Source organism: Wickerhamomyces anomalus (assembly GCF_001661255.1).
Source record: "Wickerhamomyces anomalus NRRL Y-366-8 unplaced genomic scaffold WICANscaffold_8, whole genome shotgun sequence".
NCBI classification, from domain to species: Eukaryota; Fungi; Ascomycota; class Saccharomycetes; order Phaffomycetales; family Wickerhamomycetaceae; genus Hansenula; species Hansenula anomala.
Window position 1 is genome coordinate 325,796 of NW_017567117.1, and position 25,210 is coordinate 351,005.

The following is a 25,210-nucleotide window of genomic DNA, read 5'->3' on the forward strand; positions in this document are numbered from 1 at the left end:
TTTTACCACTACGACACAAGTGTAATATACCTTATACCCATTTATTATTTTCCCTATTTTTCAGGAAACACCAATTTATAATCCAATTTTAGCCTTTTATATAAATCTTTCATAGTAAACTCGTCATCGTTATCATCATTGTCATCATCATGTTTATTTTTAGCATCTAAATCTTTCTCTAGTTGTCTCATTGACTTTTCAGCTTCTTCCTCCAAATCTTGTAATATTCTTTCTTGTTCATCTTCTGGTAATGCCTCATATTCTTCCGATCTTGTGACTTCAGAAATTCTTTCTTGAAATGAAGTATCCATTGTAAATTCCAAATTATCTCTTAGTTTTTCTCTTTCCCTTCTTTCATATTCTTTCTTCCCACCTGCTTTATTTATTTTCTCCACAGATGCATTCAAAAGGTAATTTGAAGCTCTCTGTGCAGCATCTCTCCATTTATCGATTAATTCTTCATTATTCTTAGCATCTTTCTTTGATAAAATCACTTTAGCCCTTCTCAACGTCTCCAATTTTTTTCTAGCCTTAACTAGTTCTGAATCAACACTATTCTCTTGACGGCGCAAGCTCATCATTAGTTTTTTAGGATCATCTGGAGTGCTTGTGATGGCGTTTTGATCTAGCCGTATTGGAGATGAAAAGTTTCTTGTAGCTGCACTTGCTGTATTTGCCACAATTTGATCTTTTGAAGAAGATGAAGGCGCTGTTGTTGGCGATTCTTTCTCTTCAAACGAGCGATAAGACAGATTGAGACTTGGTGGTGACAATTCAGGTTTGGAAATCTCATTCAATGAAGGTATACGAGTTGAAACGTTACTGCTACTTCTTGATTTTGATGGGATAACTTGGGAAGGTTCAACAGTCTCATCAGGATCAGCAACCAATTGCAACTTTCTTTTCTTCTTTACTATGAGCTGTGGGTTGTCATCTGACTGCACTGGAGGAAGTTGAACGACAGGTGAAGATTTGTGAGGAATCATGACACTTGTATCCTTTTCATCATCATCATCGCCTCTAGTCGTAGCCTCAGCTGTTAAATTGACGCTTTTGGCGTTTGGAGTCTTGAATTCCGTTCTAGATGGACTTTCCGCAAAATCTGACATCATTGAACCTTTGCTTATACTCAATGGCTTTGGGTTGGATCTGTATAGTAGGATCAAGCTCAGATCAGCTTGTTGAAGTTGAAATAACCTTTAAATGGTAAAAACGCGTTTAATTACTGGAAAACTGGGGATATTTACCCGGATCTGAAAATTTTCATAAGTGGAAAATGAAGTTATCAAGTAGAATATCAGGCTATTAATTTATACAGAGAATTTCTGAAACATCAAGAAATATAATATCTAAATTACACCCACTATTTTGTATATGAAGCTCCTATTAATTCCCATTTTAAAGTGCTTTCCCATAGTCAAGATCGAAAAGTGTGCCCATTTCAACTCATCGCTCAAAAAAAAAAAAAAAATTGAAAATTTTCTTTTGTAGGATGTAAAAAAAAGTATTAGTGAAGCTGAATCTCAACTCTTCTGAACTGAACAACAAAACTAGAGTTAAATTTGCGGATTATAGACTATACCAATCGTTCATAATGGGTAAAACATCTAAATCCACAAAGAAGTTTCAATCTAAACATTTGAAACGTACCTTAGATCATCGTAAAGAAGTCAAGAAACATAAACAATTAGTTGATAGACGTAAGAAGAAGAATGGTGGTGATCAAGATGGTGAAGCCAGACCTGCAAAGTCTAATGAAATCTTCGATGATATGAATGTGGAAGAATTTTTCGAAGGTGGATTTGAAGTTCCTAAAGAACAAAAGGGCAAAAAGACAGAATCTAAGAAACAAAAAAAGGAAGCAGAGGAAGAAGATGATGAAAGCTCTTCTGAAGACGAAGAAATCTTGGAACATCAAGATGATTTGTCTAAATTGGCTGAAAAAGATCCTGAATTTTACAAGTATTTACAAGACAATGATAAAGATTTATTAGATTTCAACCCAACTAATCCATTAGATGCCATTAGTGATGATGAAGATGGTGAAGGTGAAGATGATGAGGAAGACCAAGTTGAAAAGAAGGTTTCCAAGAAGGCTCAACAAGATGAAGAATCATCTGATAAAATTGAAGTTACTGTCAAGCTTGTAAAAGATTGGAACAAAAAGTTGGAAGAACCAAGCTTGAAATTAATCAAAAACATTGTCTCAGCATTCAAGTCCGCTGTTAACGTCAATAAAGAAAACCAAGAATACAAATATACAGTCACTGATCCAAAAGCATTCCAAGAATTGATTTTCTTAGGTTTGAAAAAAATCCCAATTGCTGTCCAAAAATTAGTTCCTTATAAAGTTGTTAAAAACTCTAGAACTGTTCCAAAATCAACAAAAGTTAAACAATTAAACACAATTTTGAAATCACATGCTGGTTCATTACTTACGTTATTGAATGATATTACAAATACCGAAACTGCTGCTTTAGTTTTATCATCTGTTCAAGAATTATTACCATTTTTCATCAGTTTTAGAAGATTATTGAAAGAATTAATCACTGCAGTTGTCAATGTTTGGTCAACAACTTCTGAAGTTGAAACTCAAATTGCTGCTTTTGCATTTTTAAACAATTCATCAAGAGAATTTTCAAAATCTATCTTGGAAACTGTTTTGAAATTAACTTATTCATCATTTATTAAAAATTGTCGTCAAACAAATATTCACACCATGCCAATGGTCAATTTCCAAAAGAACTCAGCTGCTGAATTATTTGGTATTGATGAGCCATTAGCTTATCAAATCGGGTTTGATTATATTCGTCAATTGGCTATCCATTTGAGAAACAGTATCAACAACACCAAAGATGGTTATAAAACTATATATAACTGGCAATATGCTCATTCCTTAGATTTCTGGTCAAGAGTCTTATCAGTTCATTGTAACCCAGAAAGAGAAATCAAGAAAGAAAGTCCATTGAGACAATTGATCTACCCATTGGTTCAAGTTACTTTAGGTGCTGCTAGATTGATCCCAACTGCTCAATTTTTCCCAATCAGATTTTATTTGATTAGATCAATGATCCGTTTATCTCAAAATACTGGTGTTTTCATTCCATTATTTCCATTATTACAAGAAATTTTGAACTCAACTACAATGACTAAGAATCCAAAGAACTCAAACTTACAAGCTTTCGATTTTGATCATAACATTAAAGCAAATTCTGCTTATTTGGGTACTAGAATGTATCAACAAGGTGTTTGTGAACAATTTGTTGATTTAGTTGGTGAATATTTTGTTTTATATTCAAAGAGTATTTCATTCCCAGAATTAGCAACCCCTGTTACTATTTCATTGCGTCGTTATATAAAGTCATCCAAGAATGTTAAATTCAACAAACAATTATCAAACTTGGTTGAAAAATTGAATCAAAATATTGAATTTATACAACAAAAAAGAGCTAATGTTGAATTTAGTCCAACCAACAGAGTTGAAGTTAACAAATTCTTGATCGATTTCAACTGGGAAAAAACTCCATTAGGTGGTTATGTTGTTGTTCAAAGACAAGTTAAAGAAGAAAGAGCTAGAATTTTGAGAGAAAGTTTGTTGGAGGATGAAGAAGAACGTAAGAAGGCTAAAGAAGTTAAAGATATGGGTGGTGACAGTGAAGATGAAGATGTTGATGAAGCTATGGAAGATTTGGAAAGTAGCGAGGCCGAAGAAGATGAAGAATAGACTGTACAGTACGTAGTATTTTGCATATAAAAGAGTTTCAATAATGTTTACAAAATTGCAGTCCATTAATGTAGCTCATTTTCGCGAACTCGTTCTGTATGATCAAGCGGTACGGACACTGTATGGGAAGAATTTTTTTGAAGAATTGCAAAGAAACAATACATTGAACTACAACAGAGAGTTAATAGTGTTACCTTTTAGAACGTTGATGTCGAAAAGAAGCCTTTCCCTTCTGGCTTATAGAAAGCTGTGCCTCAGCAGGCTTCTGTCCAATCCAAGAATACTACAACATAGATTCATATCAAATGGTTCAGATGATTCTCTGCCTACAAGATACACCTTACCAGATGTCAGTTCTTTTACAGATAAGTCATCACTACCATCCACTACTTCAACTAACATAATAAAGCGTCAAAAATGTATGACGTGTGGTATTGGACTACAATTCACTGATAAGGACAAAGTTGGGTTTTGTAAGGTGCCAGAATTCAAAAGCTGGAATCTTCAAACCAGAAGCAAAGATGTTGAATATTACAAGGCATATTCAAAGCTAGATGACGAAGGGAAAAAAATATTGGAAGAAGGAATGGAAAAGTTGAATAGCAATTTAACCAAAGAGAGAATATTAAATGAAAAAAAAGAGAGAGGTGTCAAAATTACAGAAGAAGGTATACCTTTGAGTTGTGTGAGGTGTTATGATGCTGTGCACCATTCTAAGTTTGACCTTCCAGAAAATAGAATTTCAAATTATGAAAGAGTCATGGATTCTATTCCAGAAAATGCCGCTTTGGTTCATGTTTCATCAGCTTATGATTTCCCGTTAGGTTTAATGAAAGTCAAAAAAGGAAATCGTGCCATTCATGTCGTCAATAAAGCTGATTTGTTATTTTCAAACTTCAAGGCCCCAAATAGGTATGGTATTCAGTATTTCGCGGATGTGGTTGAAAGGTTAACTGGCTCTAAGTCAACTCATCTCGTGTGTTCCAATAATCAATGGAATATAGCGGATTTATTGGATGCTCTACCACGTCTATCATATTTGGTTGGTTATGTCAACACTGGGAAAACACTATTGGCAAATAAACTAAGGAATAGGGCTCTCAGTAATGTTAATGATCAGCACAAATGGGAGCCTGCTCAAGGTTCTTCATTCCTCCCTGGTCTAACAAGAGGAAATATAGAGGTTGATTTAGCAGGTAAAAGAACTTTTGATACCCCAGGAGTTTTACCTGCAAAAACCACTTATGATGCTATTAAACCAGATTATGTGAAGTCTGCAATGACAGGTGTGCCCTTGTATTCTGTTAGAATAAAAGAAGCAAGATACCGTTCGGTTCACGGTGGTCAATGTTATACTGCTGGTGGTATTGCCTATGTTATTCCCCCTGAAGGAACTTTGTTGCAAATTGTTTCTGTAACTAAAGGTAACCCACATGCGTTCAGAGACTTGGAAAAAGCCAAGGAAGTCATTGCTAAGCAGCCAAAGTCCTTCCAAGGGATTTGCGTCAAGCCAGAAACAACTAAGAATCTTGTTAGATATGTTATTCCGCCTTTCTATGGGAAAATTGATCTGGTTATAAAAGACTACGGATATTTTCAAATAACCCCAATCGGTAGATATGATGACACTTGTGACCTGTTTGAAGTTTGGGCTCCTGAAGGTGTTGTTGTAGGTGTCCGTCAAGCAATTGCCAGTTTTGTAACCAAGTCTGTACCACTGGACAAAAAAGGTAAAAAAATGAAAAAATGGGCAAAAAATAGAGCTCAAAGAGTCATAACAAGGGATCTTCCAACTAATGAAAAGCTTTTCACTCGTCTGTATAGGGTTCCTGTTGATTGCGAGGACACTTGGGCTGAAATGAAGCTTCAATATGAAAAACATCTAGATGAAGAAGGCAGTACTTGGTTCAACGGAAACAAATGTAAAGGAATTGAATCACAAAAGACCAAATATTGGATTGAAAAGATCTATGATTGATGATTAATAAGTTGTCTGTAAATAAAATGTATATAAAATAAAATTTTGTTGTTTGACTTGATCTCTGCCATTTTTCACGGCTACCTAGTGGCGCCCGCGAAATTTTTGTTTGATGATAAACAAAACAACTTTGAAATGAATGAACGAAGGCAGTAAACGGTAAATGGAAACTAATCAATGCCATCCACCCATCATTGTCAAAGGTGCAAACTACCATTATCTATTGATGTCTCGCTAGCAAATCTGAGTAAAGTCCAGGCTAATCTTTTGACTTCGGGAAGAAATGGATATGGGAAGGGACAACTCAAAAATACTGATCTAGGTAATGAACCTTTCATTCCTGAAGAGAGACTCAACTTGTTACAAAATGCTTCTAAGAATTCAAGCACCCAAGCAACACTGAGTAGAAAACTATATGATACAACAGACTCGTTTGTGATACTACCTCAATTTGAACAACAAGATGAAGATGAAGACGAAGGGTTGGATGATGATAACAAGGCTCTTTCAAATAGATTGAACACCTTATCAAATATTTTTGATATTTTGTCATCCAAGAATGAGATTGACTATCCAGTCTGTAAAGACTGTGCTCAGATATTGCTCAACCAAATGAAAAGCCAGTATGATAGATCTTCAAAAGAACGTGATGTTTACATTCAATTTCTTCAAAAATTACAAAATAAACAATCACCAGTAGTGGAAAAATCACAAGAATCCATTGATGAAATTGATAGGTTAAAAAAACAGGAAAAAGAATTGCTCGATGAACTTATGTCCCTTGAACACGAGAAATCAGAATTGGATGATGAAATCAAGGATGTACAAGATGTGATTGATAGTTTAACATTGAAAGAGCAGATGTTTTTTAAAGATGAAAATAAGAAGGAACTAGAGGTCAGAAGTTTTTTGAAAGAAAGAGATACAATAAAGGCTGAATATGAGTTCAATTTAACACAATTGGATAGACTAAGGAAAACTAATGTTTATAATGATACTTTCAATATATCACACGACGGTCCATTTGGAACTATTAATGGGTTGAGACTTGGAAGTATAGATAGCTGCAGGGTCCCATGGCAAGAAATAAACGCAGCATTGGGCCATTTGGTGCTATTGATGGCTACAGTGAGTTCTAGATTGAATCTCAAATTACAAGGCTACAGATTGAAACCTATGGGTTCTACTTCCAGGATCGAAAAATACGAAAGAGACTTATCAAATCCAAGCAAACCAAAAGTTACAATATTAGAAGTTTATTCATCAGGAGAATATCAAATTGAAAGGTTATTCACACACTCCAAGCTTGACAATGCCATGATTGCATTGCTTGAAATTGTTTCTCAAATTGCTACCAAGTTGAAAGAGCTTGACTCAAATATTGATTTACCATACAAAATGTCAAAAGATAAGATTGGTGATGCCAGTATACGGCTCTCCTCTAAAACGGCTAATGAAGAATGGACTGGTGCATGCAAGTTCCTCTTAACAAAGTAAGTTTTTTTTCCTTCAGTATCACGAAACATTAATACTAATCACCATATTTTAGTGCAAAATGGATTTTAGCTTATTCTAGTGCCCATATTCCATCTCGATAGTGACAAATATGAATCTGTAAGCTAAAAGTTGAAGAAATCTGTTTCTTTTTTATGGCGTAGTGCAAAGCGTTTCTTATTTCCGGATTAGGTAGTCTAATGGCGTGCATAGCGTAATTTGGCGTGCAGGGACCGTTTTTTCGTTACGAAAGTGCCAAAAGAAAGTGCATGAAAATATTTCATCATATACTCCAAAGGCAAAACTAAACAGACACATAATATCCAGACACTCTTTTTCTTGATACACTTGTTGCTTTGCCCCCTGTCGTGTTCCATAAGTCTCACATTGCTTTACATCATATTCCCAGCTCAAGTCTTTCAGTTTCATTTTTAAGCACCAAAAAATAGGGAAATATTTTTGTGATAGGACACATTTATTGCAATTACTAATTTGCACTTTTTATATTTAATAAAAATTGCAAACAGTACTTCATATTCCAGATAGTACTTAGATTTGTTCATGGATAATTAGATAAAATGACAGAAGTACAGATTATCAAGAGTGACGGATCCAAACAAAGGTTCAATACTGAAAGGTTCATCAAAAGGCTACGAGATCTTTCCAAAGGATTAGATACCCAATATATCAACTATGAACAGTTGGCTTTGAAGATAGTTAACAGTTTACCAGAAGAGGTTTCAATTGATCAACTTATGGACCTTGCGTCAGAGACATTGGCAACAATGACCACAATTCATCCCGACCATGCAATTCTGGCAGCTAGAGTTAGTGTCAAAAGGATTGAAAAGAAGATACCAGCAAAATTTTCAGATGCTGCTCAGAGATTATATGATTTCTATAATACCAAGACCAAAAAGCACTCACCATTGGTTTCTGAAAGGGTTCAACAGATTGTCCAAGATAATTCAGAGCTACTAAATTCCGTTATCAATAAGGAAAGAGACTTATCATTTACATACTTTGGGTTGAAGACTTTAGAGAAGGCATATTTATTGAAAATTGATGGTATTACAGCGGAGACACCCCAGTTCATGTTCTTGAGAGTGTCCTTAGGTATCCATCTTGAAGATTTAGATTCTGCGATAGAGACTTACAATTTAATGTCAGAAAGATATTTTATACATGCATCACCAACTTTATTCAACTCCGGAACTCCAAATCCATATCTTTCATCCTGTTTTCTACTGGGTATGACTGATGATTCAATTGATGGTATTTATGAAACCCTACATAGATCAGCTTTGATTTCAAAAGCTGCAGGTGGTATCGGGATCCATATTTCTAATATAAGATCATCAGGATCGTATATTTCAGGATCAAATGGTACCTCAAATGGGCTAGTGCCGATGCTTAGAGTCTTCAACAACACAGCGAGATATGTCGATCAAGGTGGGAATAAGAGACCAGGTGCTTTTGCAATTTACTTGGAGCCGTGGCATAGTGATATTTTTGAATTTTTAGATTTAAGGAAAAACCATGGTAAAGAAGAAATGAGAGCACGCGATTTGTTTTATGCATTGTGGATACCAGATTTGTTTATGGAGAAGGTTAAAGCTGATGAGGATTGGCATCTATTTTCTCCAGATCAGGCTAAAGGTTTAAATGAAGTTTATGGTGAAGAATTTGTCAAGCTTTACAACCAATATGTTGATGAAGGGTTGCCAATGAAAACAGTGAGAGCTCAAAAGCTCTGGTATGCAATCTTGGAAGCGCAAACAGAAACTGGAGGTCCATTCATGCTATACAAGGATGCTTGTAATGAAAAGAGTAATCAGAAAAACTTGGGTACTATAAAATCTTCAAATCTGTGTTGCGAAGTTGTTGAGTACTCATCCAACGAAGAAGTTGCAGTTTGCAATTTAGCATCGGTTGGTTTACCATCATTTATTAATTATGACTCCCAAAAGATGTGGTTTGATTTTTCGAAACTACATGATGTTGTTAAAGTTGTGGTGAAGAATTTAAATAAGGTGATTGATGTTGGAAGTTATCCTGTTCCAGAAGCAGAGTTGAGTAATAAGAGACATCGACCAATAGCTGTTGGTGTTCAAGGTTTAGCTGATTTATTTATGGAGTTACGCTTGCCATTCACAAGTCCAGAGGCTAAAGAATTGAATATTCAAGTATTTGAAACTATTTACCATGCTGCTATTGAGGCATCAATCGAATTATCCCAGAAGTATGGGCCTTATGAATCATATGAAGGGTCCCCAGCTTCTAAGGGGCTTCTCCAGTTTGACCTTTGGAACAAGAAGCCAACAGATTTGTATGATTGGGATTCTTTAAAGGCCGAGATGGCACAACATGGATTAAGAAATTCTTTATTAGTTGCTCCAATGCCAACAGCATCCACGTCTCAAATCTTGGGGTTCACAGAATGTTTTGAACCTTTAACTTCAAATGTTTATTCCAGAAGAGTTTTATCTGGTGAGTTCCAAATAGTTAATAAGTACCTGGTTAAAGACTTGATTGATTTAGAAATTTGGGACGAAGGCTTAAAAAATAGAATCGTTGATAATGATGGATCTATACAAGATATCAAGTCAATTCCACAAGAAATCAAAGATTTGTATAAGACTGTCTGGGAAATTTCACAAAAAACTATTATTGATTTAGCAGCTGATAGAGCACCTTTCATTGATCAATCACAAAGTATGAATATTCATCTTAAAGAACCAACTATGGGTAAATTAACAAGCATGCATTTTTATGGCTGGAATAAAGGTTTGAAAACAGGGATGTACTACTTAAGAACTCAAGCTGCCAGCTCTGCAATAAAATTTACCATAGATAGATCTGTTGAGGCTGAAGAAAAGAAGCCAGTCACTGAAGTATTGTCTAAAAAGAGAAAGTATGTTTCTTTACATCCAAATACTCCAGAAACATCACCAAAGAAAAAGCCTTTGATTGTTGTTAGACCTTTAACACCAGAAAGTCAAGGAGAGCTTGAAAGAGAGATAAATTATGACATTCATTCTTCTACACCACTGTCATGTAATATTGATGATCCAGAAAACTGTGATAGTTGTTCTGGTTGAAATTTGAATATGATTTTAATGACCTGAGTTTCACTCAATTTAATAGAACTTCATCATGCACATATAACTGAGGATTAATGAATTAGATTTGCTAGAACGATTACTTGTATATAGGGGCAAAAAAAGTTTTGAATTTCAAATATCACAATTGTAGACTCAAGACGTACTTGTGCATTGGTTAACCAAGTTGAGCTAGGTTCCAAACTTTCAGGGTGAGCACTTGTAAGCTGTAAGGCGAATGGTAAATATATGGACAAAAAGAGCTACTTCACGCTCTGGAATCTGTGTTAGCGTGTTAGCCTTGACCCAGCTTGACTTACTGAAGCAAAAGGCATGCCAAATTTCAATCATGTACATCTGTTGTATGGCATATTTCAAACTGGATTACAATTTTTGATGCATGCTGGATTAAAAGTGTAGGGCTCGAAAAGATCAAACTCTTGAATTACAGTAGATTGGTTGGATACACTGCAGAAAAGGATGTAGGTGTATTTATGATCTGTCTGTGCTTGTCGTATCTTTTGTTTACATTAAGAGCCCAAAGAGCCAGGATAGCTACAGATTTATTCAACCTAGATAATCAAAATACTTTGACCTTGTATCATCTTGGGTAAAATACCATCAAGCCAACAAAAATTCACCGAGAAAAACGCGTACCCAAAAGAATAAAACCATCCCAAATAGCTTCAACTATTCGATTTCTCGAGCAAACCCATTCTAACCTCGTTTAAGTGCCTCAAAATGCCAAATAGGTTGTTGTCTAAAATCTCGGCCTATCAAAAAAGCGTATACTGATGACATAATCACGAGGCCCTTCCCTTATCACGTCAAAAAAAGCACATGGATAACCAAAATCATTTCTCGGTAAACGTTTTCGAAGTTGAAAGTATCATTCCATCATGAAATTTTGAGGTCCTCTTTGAATTATACATAACTATATATTTTATATTAACAGACTCTAATTCATCACATCTAAATTCATCCCCTTGAAACAAAGAAGCAGGGAGGCAAAACCTAATCAATTCAACACAATGCAACTCAGTTTAGTAGCACTGTTATCAACTGCCTTGGCCCTGGTTGAGGGCTCAAGATTCCCAGGAATGGCTCAATTAGAGTACATCAGAGACTTATCCTCAGAGACAACATTCGATAATTCGAAATGTCCATCCTCAATTCCATTATCATGCTCAAATGATACTGTTGTCAAAGATTCATGTTGTTTTGAATATCCAGGTGGTGTTTTACTACAAACTCAATTTTGGGATTATTCACCATCAATCGGTCCAAATGATTCATTCACAGCTCATGGGTTATGGCCAGATAACTGTTCTAAAGATGGGTCATATCAACAATTTTGCAATTCGAAGTTAAACGTTGGTAATGTTGAGCAAGTTTTACAATCATTTGGTGAAGATGAACTAATTGCGAATATGAAGAAATATTGGAAGAACATGAATGGAGATGATGCAAGTTTATGGAAACATGAGTTTAACAAACATGGAACCTGTGTTAATACTATAAACCCATCATGTTATGGTGATGATTTCAAAACAAATCAAAATGTTGTTGATTATTTCAAAATTGCTATGAATCTTTATGAAAAATTACCAACTTTTGAATGGTTATCCGAAGCAGGTATCGTCCCATCTCATGATAAAACTTATACCAAAGATGAAATTTCAAAAGCATTAGCTGATAAATTTGGTTCAGAGGTTTATATTGCATGTGATCGTAATAATGGATTACAAGAAGTTTGGTATTTCCATCAATTGAAAGGTTCATTATTAGGTGAACAATTTCATCATATTGATTCATTCTCAAATTCGAAATGTCCAAATCAAGGGATTAAGTTTGTTCCAAAGGATAATTATAAAAATCCTGGAACTAACCCATCACAGACCAAGACATCTTCACCTCCAAAACCTACTGGTGATTACCAAACTGGGTTCGTTAAATTAAAAAACCAACAAGGTTGTTTGATCAAAAATGGTCAATGGTATGTTAGTGGTACTTGTGCTACTTATAGATTACAAGCTGCTGAATTTGGTGGTTATAACTTGAGATCAAATGGTGGTTATTGTGCCTTGGATAATAATGGTGATTTATCATGCTCACAAAGTAATGAACCATTCCAATTTGGTTATGATGAGAGCTCCAAGTTACTTTCTGTCAATGGTCAAGAAACATGGCACGCTGATAAGACCCCATCAGGATTTCAAAAAGTTCCAGTTGCTCCTGGTGATGGTGAAGTTCAATTTAATTTGAAATTTGAATAAATTATTAAAAGTCATTAATTAAAAATATCATTATACACATTAAAATCCCATTAAATCATGGACCTTCTTGATGTATGCTTGACGATGTTGAAGTCTATGTTGTAATTTAACAGAGGCTAAAACAGCAAACCCCAAAGCTCTAAACTTTTTGATTGAACTCAGTTTGTTGAAAGTTGCACTAGGCTTGGTTGTATTGAAGTTTATTAAAAGTTGAGTTGTAGAATCATCATCCTCAAATTTGTGGTCAAGTAATGAAATAGTTGTATCTTCACTTTGTTTGTAAATTTTTTGCTTTCTCAACAAGCTTTTGTAGTAATTATTGATGAATATCAATTCTTGGTTCTTCCTATGAATGTCATGTTTTTCCAATTTAAGTATACCTGATCGTTTGTACAATTGATCAAAGTTGGATTCTAAAAATTCAATAAATTTTTCGAGCTCTGTGATTTTCTCTTTCAATTGTTGATTGTTGTTAGCCTCTTGTTGATTTTGAGCTTGAAGTTTCCTTATCATCGATCTATAACGATCTAATTTCGATTCTGGTTCACTGGAAGCAATTTTGTCTTCATGTGCTGACAGTTCATCTAACTGGTACTTATCCACCAGGTGTTGAAATCTTTTATCATAATTTCTCAGTTGCTCTTCACTTTCACGATCTAACCGATCAGGATCAATGTTATCATTATAAATATCAGACTTGGAAAAGCCTGATGTACCTGCTTTTATAGGGCTTTTTGAAAAAGGGTTGCTGTAATAATTATCTGGTTTAAGGTTAGGAATACCTATATCCTTATTTCTGGGCCTGAATCCTAAATCTTCATAAGGCTTTCTTGTTATTGTATCCCTAACAGGACTGACATCATAGTGAGAACTTTGACGATTTGAAAATTTTGTGTTGTTTGCTGAGTTTATGGAGTCCAAAAATCTTTCCCTTTTTTGTTCGTTTAACTTGGACCCATTTGAATAATAATCTCTATCAAGATACTTCAAGTTATCCTTCTCTAGTAAACTTGAGTCAATATCATATTTTCTTGAGATTGAGCTGTTGTACTTGAATGGACTAATGTTATTATACTTGTAATCATATTTGTTTGGAGATGGGGAATCTTTAAAAAGTCTTATTGGGTCTGCTGTCTCATCCAACTGATAGTCATGCTTAGATTTACGAGATCTTGTTGGGTTGTAGTTATAACGGTTGGTTGCTGAAGGGTTAGCTTGATGTAAAACATTGTTGGATAGTTTTTGTTTTGCTCTTCTATTGTCTAATCTTATATTTGATAAAGTTGATAAGTCATAGTCATAAACTGTATTTCTATCTGGACTGATTGATGTCATGTTGAGAGCAAGTTGTGTGAAGAATCTGAAGGGTAGTTTTCTGTTGGAAATGTGTCAAAATAAGACAATGCAGTGGAGGTGGTGATGAAAGCAAATGTCGATTCTTTTTCGAAGCAATTGATATCTGAAAAGCCCTTTTTTTGGGTTGAACAATAGCTGGTGTGTGTAGGTGGGTATGTTGATGAAGTTGATGACGAGCAGGTGCCAAATATTAGGGGTGCTTGATGATGAGTGGAATTTCTAAGATGTACTTTAATTGGAATTGACGTTACTGTTGTTTCTTTGGTTTTGTGACATTCTTTTAAACGGTTTATACAGCTTTTGTTTACAAAAACCAAATCTTATGTGGTTGCTATGGAAACTCTCGAGAAAAGATGCTCACCCTCGGAGACGCTTCTTACATAATCAATCATGTGGTAATATTGTCCCTCGGATTTCAATTACGTAATTTTTCACTTTCCAGTCAATTACGTCATTTCGCAAACCCGCTTCTAGAACGTTGGAAAGACGTCAATTTGTTCCAAAGTGGCAGCTGACCGCCTCAAAGCGAAAGTGATATAAAATAAACAACTGCAAAATTCATATCGTCAAAAACTGTCAAGTGATTTCTTCAACATCATCAAACAGATGAATCATCCATCAGCCGCTAGCTAAGAATAACTATCCTCGACTCCATATTAAAAGAGCACCATATCCTACTTCTATCTTTTATCCAAGCTCAACCAAAACAGGACCAAATTAACTCAGTTTGGCCGAAGTTAACGCGCTAGCTCAAGACTCAGTACTAATTCAATCTGTCATAGAACACAGAACTGCTCCATATCAAGCTTCAACAAACAATGGTAATGGCCTCCACAAAATCATCACCACGCCAGCTCCAGACAAGCTCGAGCTCGGCAGGCTCAGGCTCATCAACAGAACCCTTCGGCTATTTCAACTTTGGCGGTGACGCTAGTACAAGCTCAGCCCATAATAACCATCATCACCATAACCACCAGCTACAGCATAGTTCAAGCCATCGTATTTTAGGAACAGGGCCCGGTTTAAGTGGCAATAACATCAACAACACATCTAAAAATAACAGTCAGATGTATCAACCTTATATACCAGAGGTTAAGATCACACTAGCTGGAGATGAAGACAATGCGATCATCAAAAACAAAAACAATCTGCAACCAATGTCAAGTCATAGTGCAAGCAGCAGCATAGAATTAAAGACACCAACTTCACCAATAGCTGGCTCAAGTTTCAATTTACCATTCAAACTAAGTACAAATGTTAATCCAAAAAACTTTGATATCAAAGACCTTGAGGACATTAGTGAAATAAATACTTTGAGTGAGTTCAAAGATCTTAGAGATGATGAGACTTCAGACTTGTTGGTTATTGACACAAGACCTTTTAACCAATACTCAACTTCAAGATTAAAAGATGCTTTAAGTATATGTGTTCCTTCAACTCTATTGAAAAGAAGTTCATTCCATTTATCAAATATTTTCAAAACAATGACTTCTCAACAACAACAGGCTATTGATTTAAAACTCAAAGGCTCCAAAAATCTAAACATTGTGTTTTATGATTCAAACTCAAGTTCAGAGCAGTGTTCATTTCATCTGTATCAGATCTTGAAGAAGTTTCAAAGTGACGCTAAACAGTATGGTAAAACTATTGATTTATACCTTTTAAACAAAGGCTTCACTTCATTTTTGCATCAAGAAGGTATATCTGATGAAGATAGTATCTTTGACTTCAAGAAAATAAAATCAACAAACTCTGGTGATTCATTTGCAGATTTTATATTACCTTCAGCTAATCCAACTTCATCATTTTTAATGTCAATGAAAAAGAATCATGCATTACCAGAGGAAGAAAATGGTGTCCATCCATCAAATATTCATGTTCCAAACCTTGAAAATCCTGAAAGACTACCAACTTGGTTGCAACCTTATCTAGCTCCAAATTCTGTCAATATGATTATCAAAAACTTTGTTAGAATTGAAAATGCTGAAAATGCCAGAATCACTTCGGTCGTTTCTCAAAAGTCTCATTCACCATCAATTTGCTCTCCAAGCTGTCTTTGCCCATGTTGTGATCAATTAAATTATAACATTTTGGATGGTTCTGAACATGGTTACAAAAATAGATACCCTAATATTTTACCTTATGAACATTCAAGAGTTAGATTGATTGAATCTCCATTGTTGTCACCAATCATGAGTAGTAACAACAACTCACCAAACAAATATTTCCCAAAAGTTTCACCATCTGCTTCATCTCAAAACAAGTTACATTTAACTGCCACAACAAACTCAGCTGTTGCTGTTACTGGCACAAGTCCTCAATTATCACATCTTCGCCCACATGATGACTATTTCAATGCTAATTTCATCAATGTCCCACAAATCAACAAAGAGGCTCGCTACATTGCCACTCAAGCACCATTACCATCCACTATTGATGATTTTTGGAAAGTTGTATGGCACAATAATTCTGAGATTATTGTTTCCTTGACAGATTTGAATGAATATGGTATCAAGAAATCAGATGTTTATTGGCAAAATACCAAAAAAGTTCAACTGTTGGAGGAACATGAAGATTATAATGGATTGAAGAATTTAACTGTTCGTAAAATCCAACTAACAAGAAAATCTCAATCAAGAATCATTACACAATTACATTTCAAAGATTGGCCAGATCATGGTGTTGCTGATTATAGTTCGTTGCTGAAATTAACTGAAATCAAAGATGAATTCACTACAAAGAAATCAGCACCTGTTGTTGTTCATTGTTCTGCAGGTTGTGGTCGTACGGGTGTTTTCATAACTGTTGACTTGATCACTAATGCTTTCAAATCTAAAACAAATACTCATCTAATCAAAGGAAATGTGAACTTGTTAAAGAAACATTCACTGGATGACGATGGGAATGAGACAGGTGAAGAAATTGATATTTGGAATACTCAGAACGATTTGATCTATTTCACTGTTCAACAATTGAGAAAGCAAAGAATTTCCATGGTTCAAAGCTTGAACCAATTTATCTTTTGTTATGAAACTGTTTTGGAATTTTTCAACAATTTAGAACAAAAGCAATACCATTATATTTGAAGATATTGGATCACATGTCCTCTTATTTATTATTTTACGAAGAAAAGTTTATCATCATCCCATTTAACTACATTTTTGCATATTTTTTTTTAACAGATACATCTCACACATTTCATAATTGACGATCATATGTTTTACTAATTAATTTTGTTTATGTTTTGCATTTATTCTCATGATTTCCCAATGATCGCATAGTTTGTATAGTTTCATTTATTGTTATCAATAATTTCAAGCTGTAGTTCAATCTAGTTATTGATTTGATACAAGAAGTATTCAAAATTCTCAACCAAATTCTTATCAAGATTTCCCATCAATGCTGTGAAATTTGCTTCACCGATTGTTTCTTTAACCAATCTCATTGTATCTTTTAGGTAATCTTTCAATATCAAATTATGAACTGGATCTACCTCTTTCATTAATTTCTGGAATCTTAGATATTCACCATTTTCTTGGATAGTAAAATCATCATTATAATGGAACTCATACATGAAATTTGAGTGATATTTTTCACAATCACCATTTGTTTCAACAATCTCTTCTAAAGATGATATCCATAAAGATATCAATGTTGACATGTCTTGGAAAAAAATTACTTGTCCAGTTCTCAATATAGAAGTCAACCCCAAAGTGTGAATTTTTCTGCTACGGGGATTCCCAATATTGCTATCCATTCTTGCATACCAAACAGTTGTGAATTTTTTCAAATTTGTATTGAATTGAGTTTCATCAGGATAAATATAATGAATAGCTTGAATTAAATTTGATGGTTCAATATATGCAATTCTTGCAATAATCAACAATAATTTTCCAACGGTGATTGGGGATTGTTCATCATCAAGAATCATTGAAATAATCTTTGGTAGTAATCCAGACTCCATCAACAATGACAACAATTTTTCAAATTGATTTAAATCATGATATGACTCCATAATTGTAATTTCTAAATCTGAAATCAAAATATCTAATGAATCATCTCTCATATTCCCAATGTATTTAGTCAAGATTTTGAATGAACCTCTGATGAAATCTCTTGTGTTATCAGCGACAACTAAACCTGGTACTAACAAGGTATAACTTCTCAAAATTTCTAAAATCAATGGCAATATTTCTGTCTGATTCATCAATGCATTTATGTAAAGTTCCAAAAGACTTTGAATCATAGCATCTTCAGCACCATCATTATGATTTATTGGATAAAATTGTAACAAGGCTAACCAAAGTTCATATCCATCTTCTGACAACATAGCATAGTATTCAGACTGTGGTGAACAACATGCTTTGATCAAAGGTATAGCCAAATCCCAAGTTGTTGGTGAGTTATCATTTAGTGAAACAATCAAGTTTTTCAATATTCTCAATAAACTATTTTTCAAAATCAACTCATTACTATCATTAGAAGCGTCCCAGAATTTAGGAACGATACTGACTAATTCTTCCAATTCTTCAATTGAGATCAATGGATTAGTTTTATAAATCAAATCAGCAATTGTATTCAAAGTGAACAATTTGGACTCTGTGAATTCCATCTCTCCAACTAATTTGATCAATAATGATGTGAAATCTTTCAAATAAGGCTTGATGATTTGCTTTTTGAAATCCCAATCAGTCAAAATCGTTTTCAAGGTTTGAATTGCAGTAAGTTTCACAACCCTATCGTTTATAGGATTGGAAGGATCAATGAGATTTTGCAAAAGCATGTAAATCTTATCCATATTTTCATCATTAATAACATTCAAGCCAATCCACTCATTAATCAATAGACATACACGTCTTTTCAAGATTTTGTTTTCAACTAAATCATTTTTCAAAGCTTCTGGGAAAAAGATCTGGTTTAGCAAGCTGTTGAAATCAAGAACTTCGTGAATTGAATTGGCACTCAATTGGAAAATTGTGAATATAGAATCCTTAATCAAAATGTTTTGAACAGAAGCTTCATTGTATGAGACAACTTCATTTTGTACTTTATTCAAGACATATGGTGCTAGTAAATCTTTAAAGTTGTTCATTAAATCTTGAAAGAAATTCTCAGCACATTGTCTAACTTGATATTCATAATTTTGGTTAACTTCATCATTTGCCCACTCTTCAGGTTCAATAACCCAACACTCTAGATCTTTTGGCCTTAGTTTGATGTAGTAGCTAATTAGTAAATCAGTGAGATTTTTGATCAGTTGTTCATTGAAAAAATCATGTGTCAAAATATTGATAGCACTTTCAATTTCTGATTTATTTGATTTTGATTTCAACGTCAACACTGCACCCTTCTTGAATAAAAAGTTGATCAAGTATTTGAAAATTAATAGTGACTTAATAACTAAAAACTCCCAGATATTATCAGAATCCTCAGAATCTTCACTTTCGTAAACTGTTTGTGCCTTATTTTGAATGATGTTTAATAACGAATATAAAATCTGCTTTGAGCATGGTAATAATATCAAGTTTGTTGGGTTGGCTTTAGCCAATGAATGATAGATTTTACTATAACATTTGATATATTTATCCAAAATGTCACTTTGTGTGTATTTTTGAACCAGGAGCTGGAAATGTTCCACGGATAATGATAAAAATTCTGAAACTTCGGTTGATTGATACGCACTATCATAAACGTCAACCACTATTCTTCTCAAGACCTTCAAGCTCATATAACCCACTTGCATTATTGTCAAATCCATTCCTTGCACACCTTCATTGTAGAATTTTGTATAGATTTTGATCAAAATTGGTGTGATAATTGGTACCTTGGATTGTAAGGCCGGTCTAGTTCTCCCAATTTTAGCCATTGACAAAGTTTTAATCACTTGATTTAGTATTATCAGCAAGTTATTGACCTTAACATGGTTATCCTCGCGTAAAGCTTGTTGTAGTAATGATTCAAGTTCATCAAACAAAGTTGGCCATTCTTGAGGAAAATCGAATCGACAAATTCTTGATGATCCTTGTGCATTCTGAATAGCCAATTGCTGGTTTGGTTCATCTATCAATTCAAATAGTCTTGCCCTAATGTTTATTTTTTCTTCTTTTGAGATTGCACTAGATATGTTATCTATATTCCTCAACGAAAGTACTTTCATACTCACTTCTTTCTGGATGATCTCCAATATTTTTCTATTCCATTCTTAAAATTGATGACAGCTAGCCACCTTGTTTGCAAAGGGATTGACAAGTCATTATATACAGACTGACTTTAGTTAGTTAAATACCAAACGAGATCAAAACTCAACGCAACTCACTTGTAACAAGTAATGGAAACCTGGTTGAGTTTCCCATTCTTTCAATTGGGTTTCAGCTAATTTCTGGGCAGCGCCTCGCTCAGACCCATTCGCCTGCTCCAGAACATTTGTTAGCGATATGAGATCCAGGCTCATTCTTCCAAGTTCAGTGTAAATACACAGGATTGATGGTGGCTTTTGTTGTTGTTGTTCCAAGTCATCTCAGCTCAATATGAGGCCATATAAAAATTTAGTATGCTGCATCCGAACACCAGAGTCATACGCGCAATTAGTTCGCGAAATACTACGTCAGTGAATTGAAAACATCTATATTAAAATTAAGCAAATGATATTAATCACCATCTGTGGGACTCATCGCCACCTTCCCAATCACGTTCTGTGTAGCCCAATTCTCTTTTCACTCTTTCCACAGTGGCTGGGTCACCAGTGTTTTTACCGAGATTGTCACTAATTTTCACTGAAGGATTACCATTTGCTTCACAAATCTTGATAACAATGTTTAATGGCTCTGATTTAGATCCATCACTTAGTCTCTTGAAATCATTTGTAAAGTTTGTACCAATACCGAAGATTGATTTCAATCCAACTTCATCAGCTTTCTTCTTGTACAAAATAGCCTTGTCAACATCAAGAGAATCTGAAAAGCAAATCACTTTAGAGAACTTCTCTAGTCCCAACTTGTTATAATAGTGGTTTGCAATCTTTTCAGCATACAATAATGGATCACCTGAATCTTGTCTAACACCTGTATAACAATCAGAGTAAGGTGGTATGAAATATTTCAAGAAGTCATCAGTACCGAAAGTATCAGTCAATGCTAATCCAGCATGTTCAGGACCAAATGTATCAACCCAATATTTGAGTGAGTCCTTATTAGCTGATCTGTAATCATCTGTGATTGAAGCGATACCCATCATCCATTCATGTGCCACGGTACCAATTGGTTTGACATTAAATTCTTTAGCGAATAAGACATTAGATGTCCCTAAAAACAATCCTTTTTCATTAGCTGGTAAAGTCTCAGTGTAAGAAGTTATTGATTTCACTATTAATTCCTGAACTTCAAATGATCTTCTTCTTCTTGTACCAAATTCAGAAAATGGGATTTTAGCATCAATTAATCTTTTGGCTTTATCTTGTATTTTTTCAACTTGGCCATCCAAATTCCAATCAGTATCAACAAATCTGAAATAAGCTTCTGAGATCAATGCCAATAGAGGAATTTCATACAATATGGTGTCTTGCCATTTCCCATTAACTTTTAAATCCAATTTGTTATCGTCTTCAACAATTATAACAACTTGATCTTTTGGTGATAATTTGAAATCCTGGATAAATTGAAAGTATTCTTGTGGAAGATATGGTACAGCTTCCTTTAGATACTCAATTTCATCTTTTGAAAACCTTAGTTCACCCAATAGCTCAATTTGTGACCTTAGCCAGTCCAAAGCTTCATTAGTCAATTTTTTCTCGGGAGTTCTGTTGGTAAAGTTGTAGGAGACAATGGCATCTGGGAAGTTCTTGTGCACGGCTGCGTGCATTGTGATCTTGTAAAGATCAGTGTCTAGAAATGACTTGATCACTGGTTCCATTGTCACTTCTATCCTCTTTTATCAGTGTGGTTGATGGGTATTAAAGCTGGGTTGTTCCTGAATTTGAAGATGTTTTTTTTCTGGTCTTTTCGTGAAAGCCGAAAACTAGCAGCCTGATGATGGTAAAGAGACAAATTTGATTTTTCCCAATAAGCCTTGTCAAATTGACTTTATTTGGAAATTCAAGTATATGGAATGAATTTGAGCAAGAAATTCTCTTATTTATACGCTTTTCTGCCTTGAAAACACCCAGTTGTAAGGTGTCATTTCCTCGTTTTGGTGTGACTCAAAATGTGTCATACCGATATCATCCTTATGTAGGCTACGCCAATGGTAAATGAAAAAAAATATGCCATTAAATTGTAAATACTAACTATGCTTAAGCTCAATAGATAACTTGCATCACACGATCAAACAATGTTTCCAATTGAATACTATCCAAATTCTCATACAAATTACTAAATGAATTGACATCAAGAGATTTAGTATAACCATTAATTTCACCAGTGTTATCAACATCATCATTTTGTTTGTAAATCTCACTTGAGGATTGTGCATTTTGTAACAAAACACTCATTTCTTGAGCATAATCAACTTGTGAAACTTCAACATCATCGGAAATCTTTGAATTTGAAACAATACCGATTCTTGACTTCATATCTATAAAGATGAAGTCATTTTCAAGGTTCCATTGTATAGAAGTGATGTAATCATCATGGTCACCTATAAACACAGGAATTTTGGTGTATGGCTTAAAAATGAAAATTTTGGAGTTTAGTTTTGATGATTCTTGATTATAATAATTCACTGCAACAGCTATCAAATTTTTAGATTGATTGGTTGTTATTAAATTCTCACCATTCTTTGGTGGGTTTATACTTAAAACTAAATCATTTTCTTGCATATTTAACAAATTGATTGATTTCAATGTTGTCTTGGATAAGACAATCAAATTATTATCCACAATATCAAGATATTTTATTCTTGATCCACTTATATTCTGTAAAACACCAATCTCTGATGACTCAATTTCTTCAAAAGTATTTGTATCAATTGGAATAATAGAATCTTCAAACCCTAAAAAGATTAAACTTGAATCATTTGACCATGCTAAACTGACAGAGTTTGAATATAAATTACTACTTGGTTTCAATTTTCTTAATGACCAACTAATACGTTCACCATTACCATTACTTCTCCATAGCCTCACACCACCGTTATTATCAGCAGTTAAAAATGCAACACCTTTGAAGTATGATGTTGGTGCTTGAAGTATTGAAATGATTGGAACATGTAATCCATGAGGATTAATAATCTTGGTGACTAATTCCCATGAATTTGAAATAGAAATGTTACTAGTTGTTGATTTTGCTTGAGATTCAACAAATTTCCAAATTTTCAAAACATAAGTCAAATCATTCTTGGATAATAAATTATCAATTTCACCATGATGATGTTCCTCCACTGTAGCCATCCATTTACCATCATTTGTGAAGCTAAATTGTTTAATCACTGGATCCAATAATTTATGTTCTGATCTAACTTTACCAGTTTGTAAAGTATCTGCGATTTTTTGAATGAGAAATTGTTCATTTTTGAAAAAATCAAAAACTTGTAAATTTGCACCATTTATAAAATATAATTGTTTTGAAGTTGGATGGATTTTGAAATTACTTGTGAAATCATATTTTAATTTAGTAACATCAGTATTTGATTGTTTTTGATATGATTTGAACAATTTTTTCAAATTTGATAAATCTGAATTGAAATCTTGTCTTGGACCAGTAACTGATAATCTTGATTGTAAATCCAATGAAGATAACAATAAAATTTCATAATGATTTTGATTATCGAGCTTCAAAGTTAAGGTATAATATTCTTCATGTTGAGAATCAATTTTAACGATATCACCATTTAATCTTGGTAAAAATTGCTGCTTTTCAGTATCTAATTGCCAAAACACCAAGACTCTTTCTGAACCACCTGATAACAAATAATTTGAATCTATTGAAAAAGATAAAGAATTAACTTGATCTATATGCCATTTTAAGATACGTGAAGCATTTTCATATAGTAAATGGATAACACCTGATGAAGTACCAGCTGCTATAGTTCCATCATTTGAGATGGCTAATGTACTAATATATGATTTATATGGGAATTCAATAGTTTTCTTCTCTTCAGGTTTAGTTAAATCTATTGTAGTGAAAACTCTTTGGCTAGTGTTTTTACTCAACATGACAACTTTGGTTAAACCCTTGGAGTTGCTGTATAATATAACATTTCTAATAGTTGATAATGATGATGATGTATAATTTTCAGATGATTCTGAAACTTGAGTATATTTGATAATGTTTCTAGTATGAGGTTTATTTGAATCTTTACCAGTCACGACTGTGAATGATTCATTTGTGAATTCTATAATGTGTAAAATGGAATCATCTTTAGCCTTTTCAAGATTAAATCTTTTAATTATTGGGTTAATCAATTTTTCTTTCCAATTTATTATCAACACTTCACCATTAGCCAAGAAAGCCCATATAAGGTTTTGATCTTGGGTATCCAATTTCAAACCAACCAAATCCTCAAAGCTTATGTTGTTGACCTTGTTGAATTTTAGAGATCTAATGCATTGTCTAGTTGAAATAAAGTAAACTTTTAGTTGATTGTTGAAAGGAACGATATAGTGACGACCATCAGCTGTGAAGGTGGCACCTTGAGGCAACGGTTGACCACCTGAGACCAGTGTCAATCTATAATCTTCAGACATGATTTCCCTTTTGAACCTAATAGAATAGGAATCTGTTTATTGATTTGTGATAAATAGATATTTTTCAGCTCATCGCATACATTAAAATTTTTTTTACCTGTAATTTTACCCGGCTATGAACGGTTCTTAGAAAATTTTAAGTGAAAAACCAAAATTTAACGTGAGATTCAACTGATTTAAACAGACAAAGAGGGTTTTCCATCAGAGTAGTTCGAAATGATTGTTCCTGTCCGTTGTTTTTCATGTGGTAAAGTAGGTATATTCAATAGATGACAGCACTTCTTGTTTTTTCTGGTGTTATTAGGTTTTGTTTTGAGTGAATTATTACTAACATGATGCGAACTAGGTTGTTGGTGACAAATGGGAATCATATTTAAAACTTTTGGAAGATGATACAACTGCAAATGAAGGTCAAGCTCTAGATAAATTGAAATTGAAAAGATACTGTTGCAGAAGAATGATTTTGACTCATGTTGATCTTATTGAAAAATTCTTGCGTTACAACCCATTGGAAAAGAGAGAAGTTGTTCCAAACTGATTTATTAAAAGCTCACTATGATTAAAAGCAACCAAATGTACTATAATGAAACCAACTCTTTTATT

At 34.0% G+C, this 25,210-nt stretch overlaps 12 protein-coding genes across 12 annotated transcripts; 7 read left to right on the forward strand and 5 right to left on the reverse strand.

The window, feature by feature from the left end:
• Positions 1-53: 53 nt before the first annotated feature.
• MEI5 (Mei5p) lies at positions 54-1,109 on the reverse strand (the record flags this gene model as incomplete). Its single annotated transcript, XM_019183980.1, has 1 exon — positions 54-1,109. The coding sequence occupies one exon, from the start codon at positions 1,107-1,109 to the stop codon at positions 54-56; it is 1,056 nt and encodes a 351-aa protein (XP_019036080.1).
• Positions 1,110-1,594: 485 nt separating this feature from the next.
• On the forward strand, positions 1,595-3,724 carry NOC2 (mRNA-binding ribosome synthesis protein NOC2; the record flags this gene model as incomplete). Its single annotated transcript, XM_019183981.1, has 1 exon — positions 1,595-3,724. The coding sequence occupies one exon, from the start codon at positions 1,595-1,597 to the stop codon at positions 3,722-3,724; it is 2,130 nt and encodes a 709-aa protein (XP_019036081.1).
• Positions 3,725-4,071: 347 nt separating this feature from the next.
• GEP3 (Gep3p) lies at positions 4,072-5,702 on the forward strand (the record flags this gene model as incomplete). Its single annotated transcript, XM_019183982.1, has 2 exons — positions 4,072-4,077; positions 4,134-5,702. The coding sequence occupies 2 exons, from the start codon at positions 4,072-4,074 to the stop codon at positions 5,700-5,702; spliced, it is 1,575 nt and encodes a 524-aa protein (XP_019036082.1).
• Positions 5,703-5,879: 177 nt separating this feature from the next.
• Positions 5,880-7,300, forward strand: VPS30 (beclin 1; the record flags this gene model as incomplete). The annotated part of the gene is made up of 2 exons (XM_019182464.1): positions 5,880-7,195; positions 7,252-7,300. The coding sequence occupies 2 exons, from the start codon at positions 5,880-5,882 to the stop codon at positions 7,298-7,300; spliced, it is 1,365 nt and encodes a 454-aa protein (XP_019036083.1).
• A 474-nt stretch (positions 7,301-7,774) lies between these two features.
• On the forward strand, positions 7,775-10,297 carry WICANDRAFT_81706 (uncharacterized protein; the record flags this gene model as incomplete). The annotated part of the gene is made up of 1 exon (XM_019185284.1): positions 7,775-10,297. The coding sequence occupies one exon, from the start codon at positions 7,775-7,777 to the stop codon at positions 10,295-10,297; it is 2,523 nt and encodes an 840-aa protein (XP_019036084.1).
• Positions 10,298-11,397: 1,100 nt separating this feature from the next.
• Positions 11,398-12,573, forward strand: RNY1 (ribonuclease T2; the record flags this gene model as incomplete). The annotated part of the gene is made up of 1 exon (XM_019182505.1): positions 11,398-12,573. One exon carries the CDS (start codon positions 11,398-11,400, stop codon positions 12,571-12,573), a length of 1,176 nt encoding a protein of 391 aa, XP_019036085.1.
• A 39-nt stretch (positions 12,574-12,612) lies between these two features.
• WICANDRAFT_65761 (uncharacterized protein) lies at positions 12,613-13,908 on the reverse strand (the record flags this gene model as incomplete). Its single annotated transcript, XM_019183983.1, has 1 exon — positions 12,613-13,908. The coding sequence occupies one exon, from the start codon at positions 13,906-13,908 to the stop codon at positions 12,613-12,615; it is 1,296 nt and encodes a 431-aa protein (XP_019036086.1).
• Positions 13,909-15,086: 1,178 nt separating this feature from the next.
• PTP2 (tyrosine protein phosphatase PTP2) lies at positions 15,087-17,015 on the forward strand (the record flags this gene model as incomplete). Its single annotated transcript, XM_019183984.1, has 1 exon — positions 15,087-17,015. One exon carries the CDS (start codon positions 15,087-15,089, stop codon positions 17,013-17,015), a length of 1,929 nt encoding a protein of 642 aa, XP_019036087.1.
• Positions 17,016-17,260: 245 nt separating this feature from the next.
• Positions 17,261-20,380, reverse strand: KAP120 (karyopherin KAP120; the record flags this gene model as incomplete). Its single annotated transcript, XM_019182458.1, has 3 exons — positions 17,261-20,045; positions 20,093-20,193; positions 20,246-20,380. The coding sequence occupies 3 exons, from the start codon at positions 20,378-20,380 to the stop codon at positions 17,261-17,263; spliced, it is 3,021 nt and encodes a 1,006-aa protein (XP_019036088.1).
• A 200-nt stretch (positions 20,381-20,580) lies between these two features.
• Positions 20,581-21,837, reverse strand: NPT1 (nicotinate phosphoribosyltransferase; the record flags this gene model as incomplete). Its single annotated transcript, XM_019185285.1, has 1 exon — positions 20,581-21,837. One exon carries the CDS (start codon positions 21,835-21,837, stop codon positions 20,581-20,583), a length of 1,257 nt encoding a protein of 418 aa, XP_019036089.1.
• Positions 21,838-22,222: 385 nt separating this feature from the next.
• NAN1 (Nan1p) lies at positions 22,223-24,607 on the reverse strand (the record flags this gene model as incomplete). Its single annotated transcript, XM_019185286.1, has 1 exon — positions 22,223-24,607. The coding sequence occupies one exon, from the start codon at positions 24,605-24,607 to the stop codon at positions 22,223-22,225; it is 2,385 nt and encodes a 794-aa protein (XP_019036090.1).
• Positions 24,608-24,823: 216 nt separating this feature from the next.
• RPB10 (DNA-directed RNA polymerase core subunit RPB10) lies at positions 24,824-25,145 on the forward strand (the record flags this gene model as incomplete). Its single annotated transcript, XM_019182475.1, has 2 exons — positions 24,824-24,859; positions 24,954-25,145. 2 exons carry the CDS (start codon positions 24,824-24,826, stop codon positions 25,143-25,145), a joined length of 228 nt encoding a protein of 75 aa, XP_019036091.1.
• Positions 25,146-25,210: the final 65 nt, after the last annotated feature.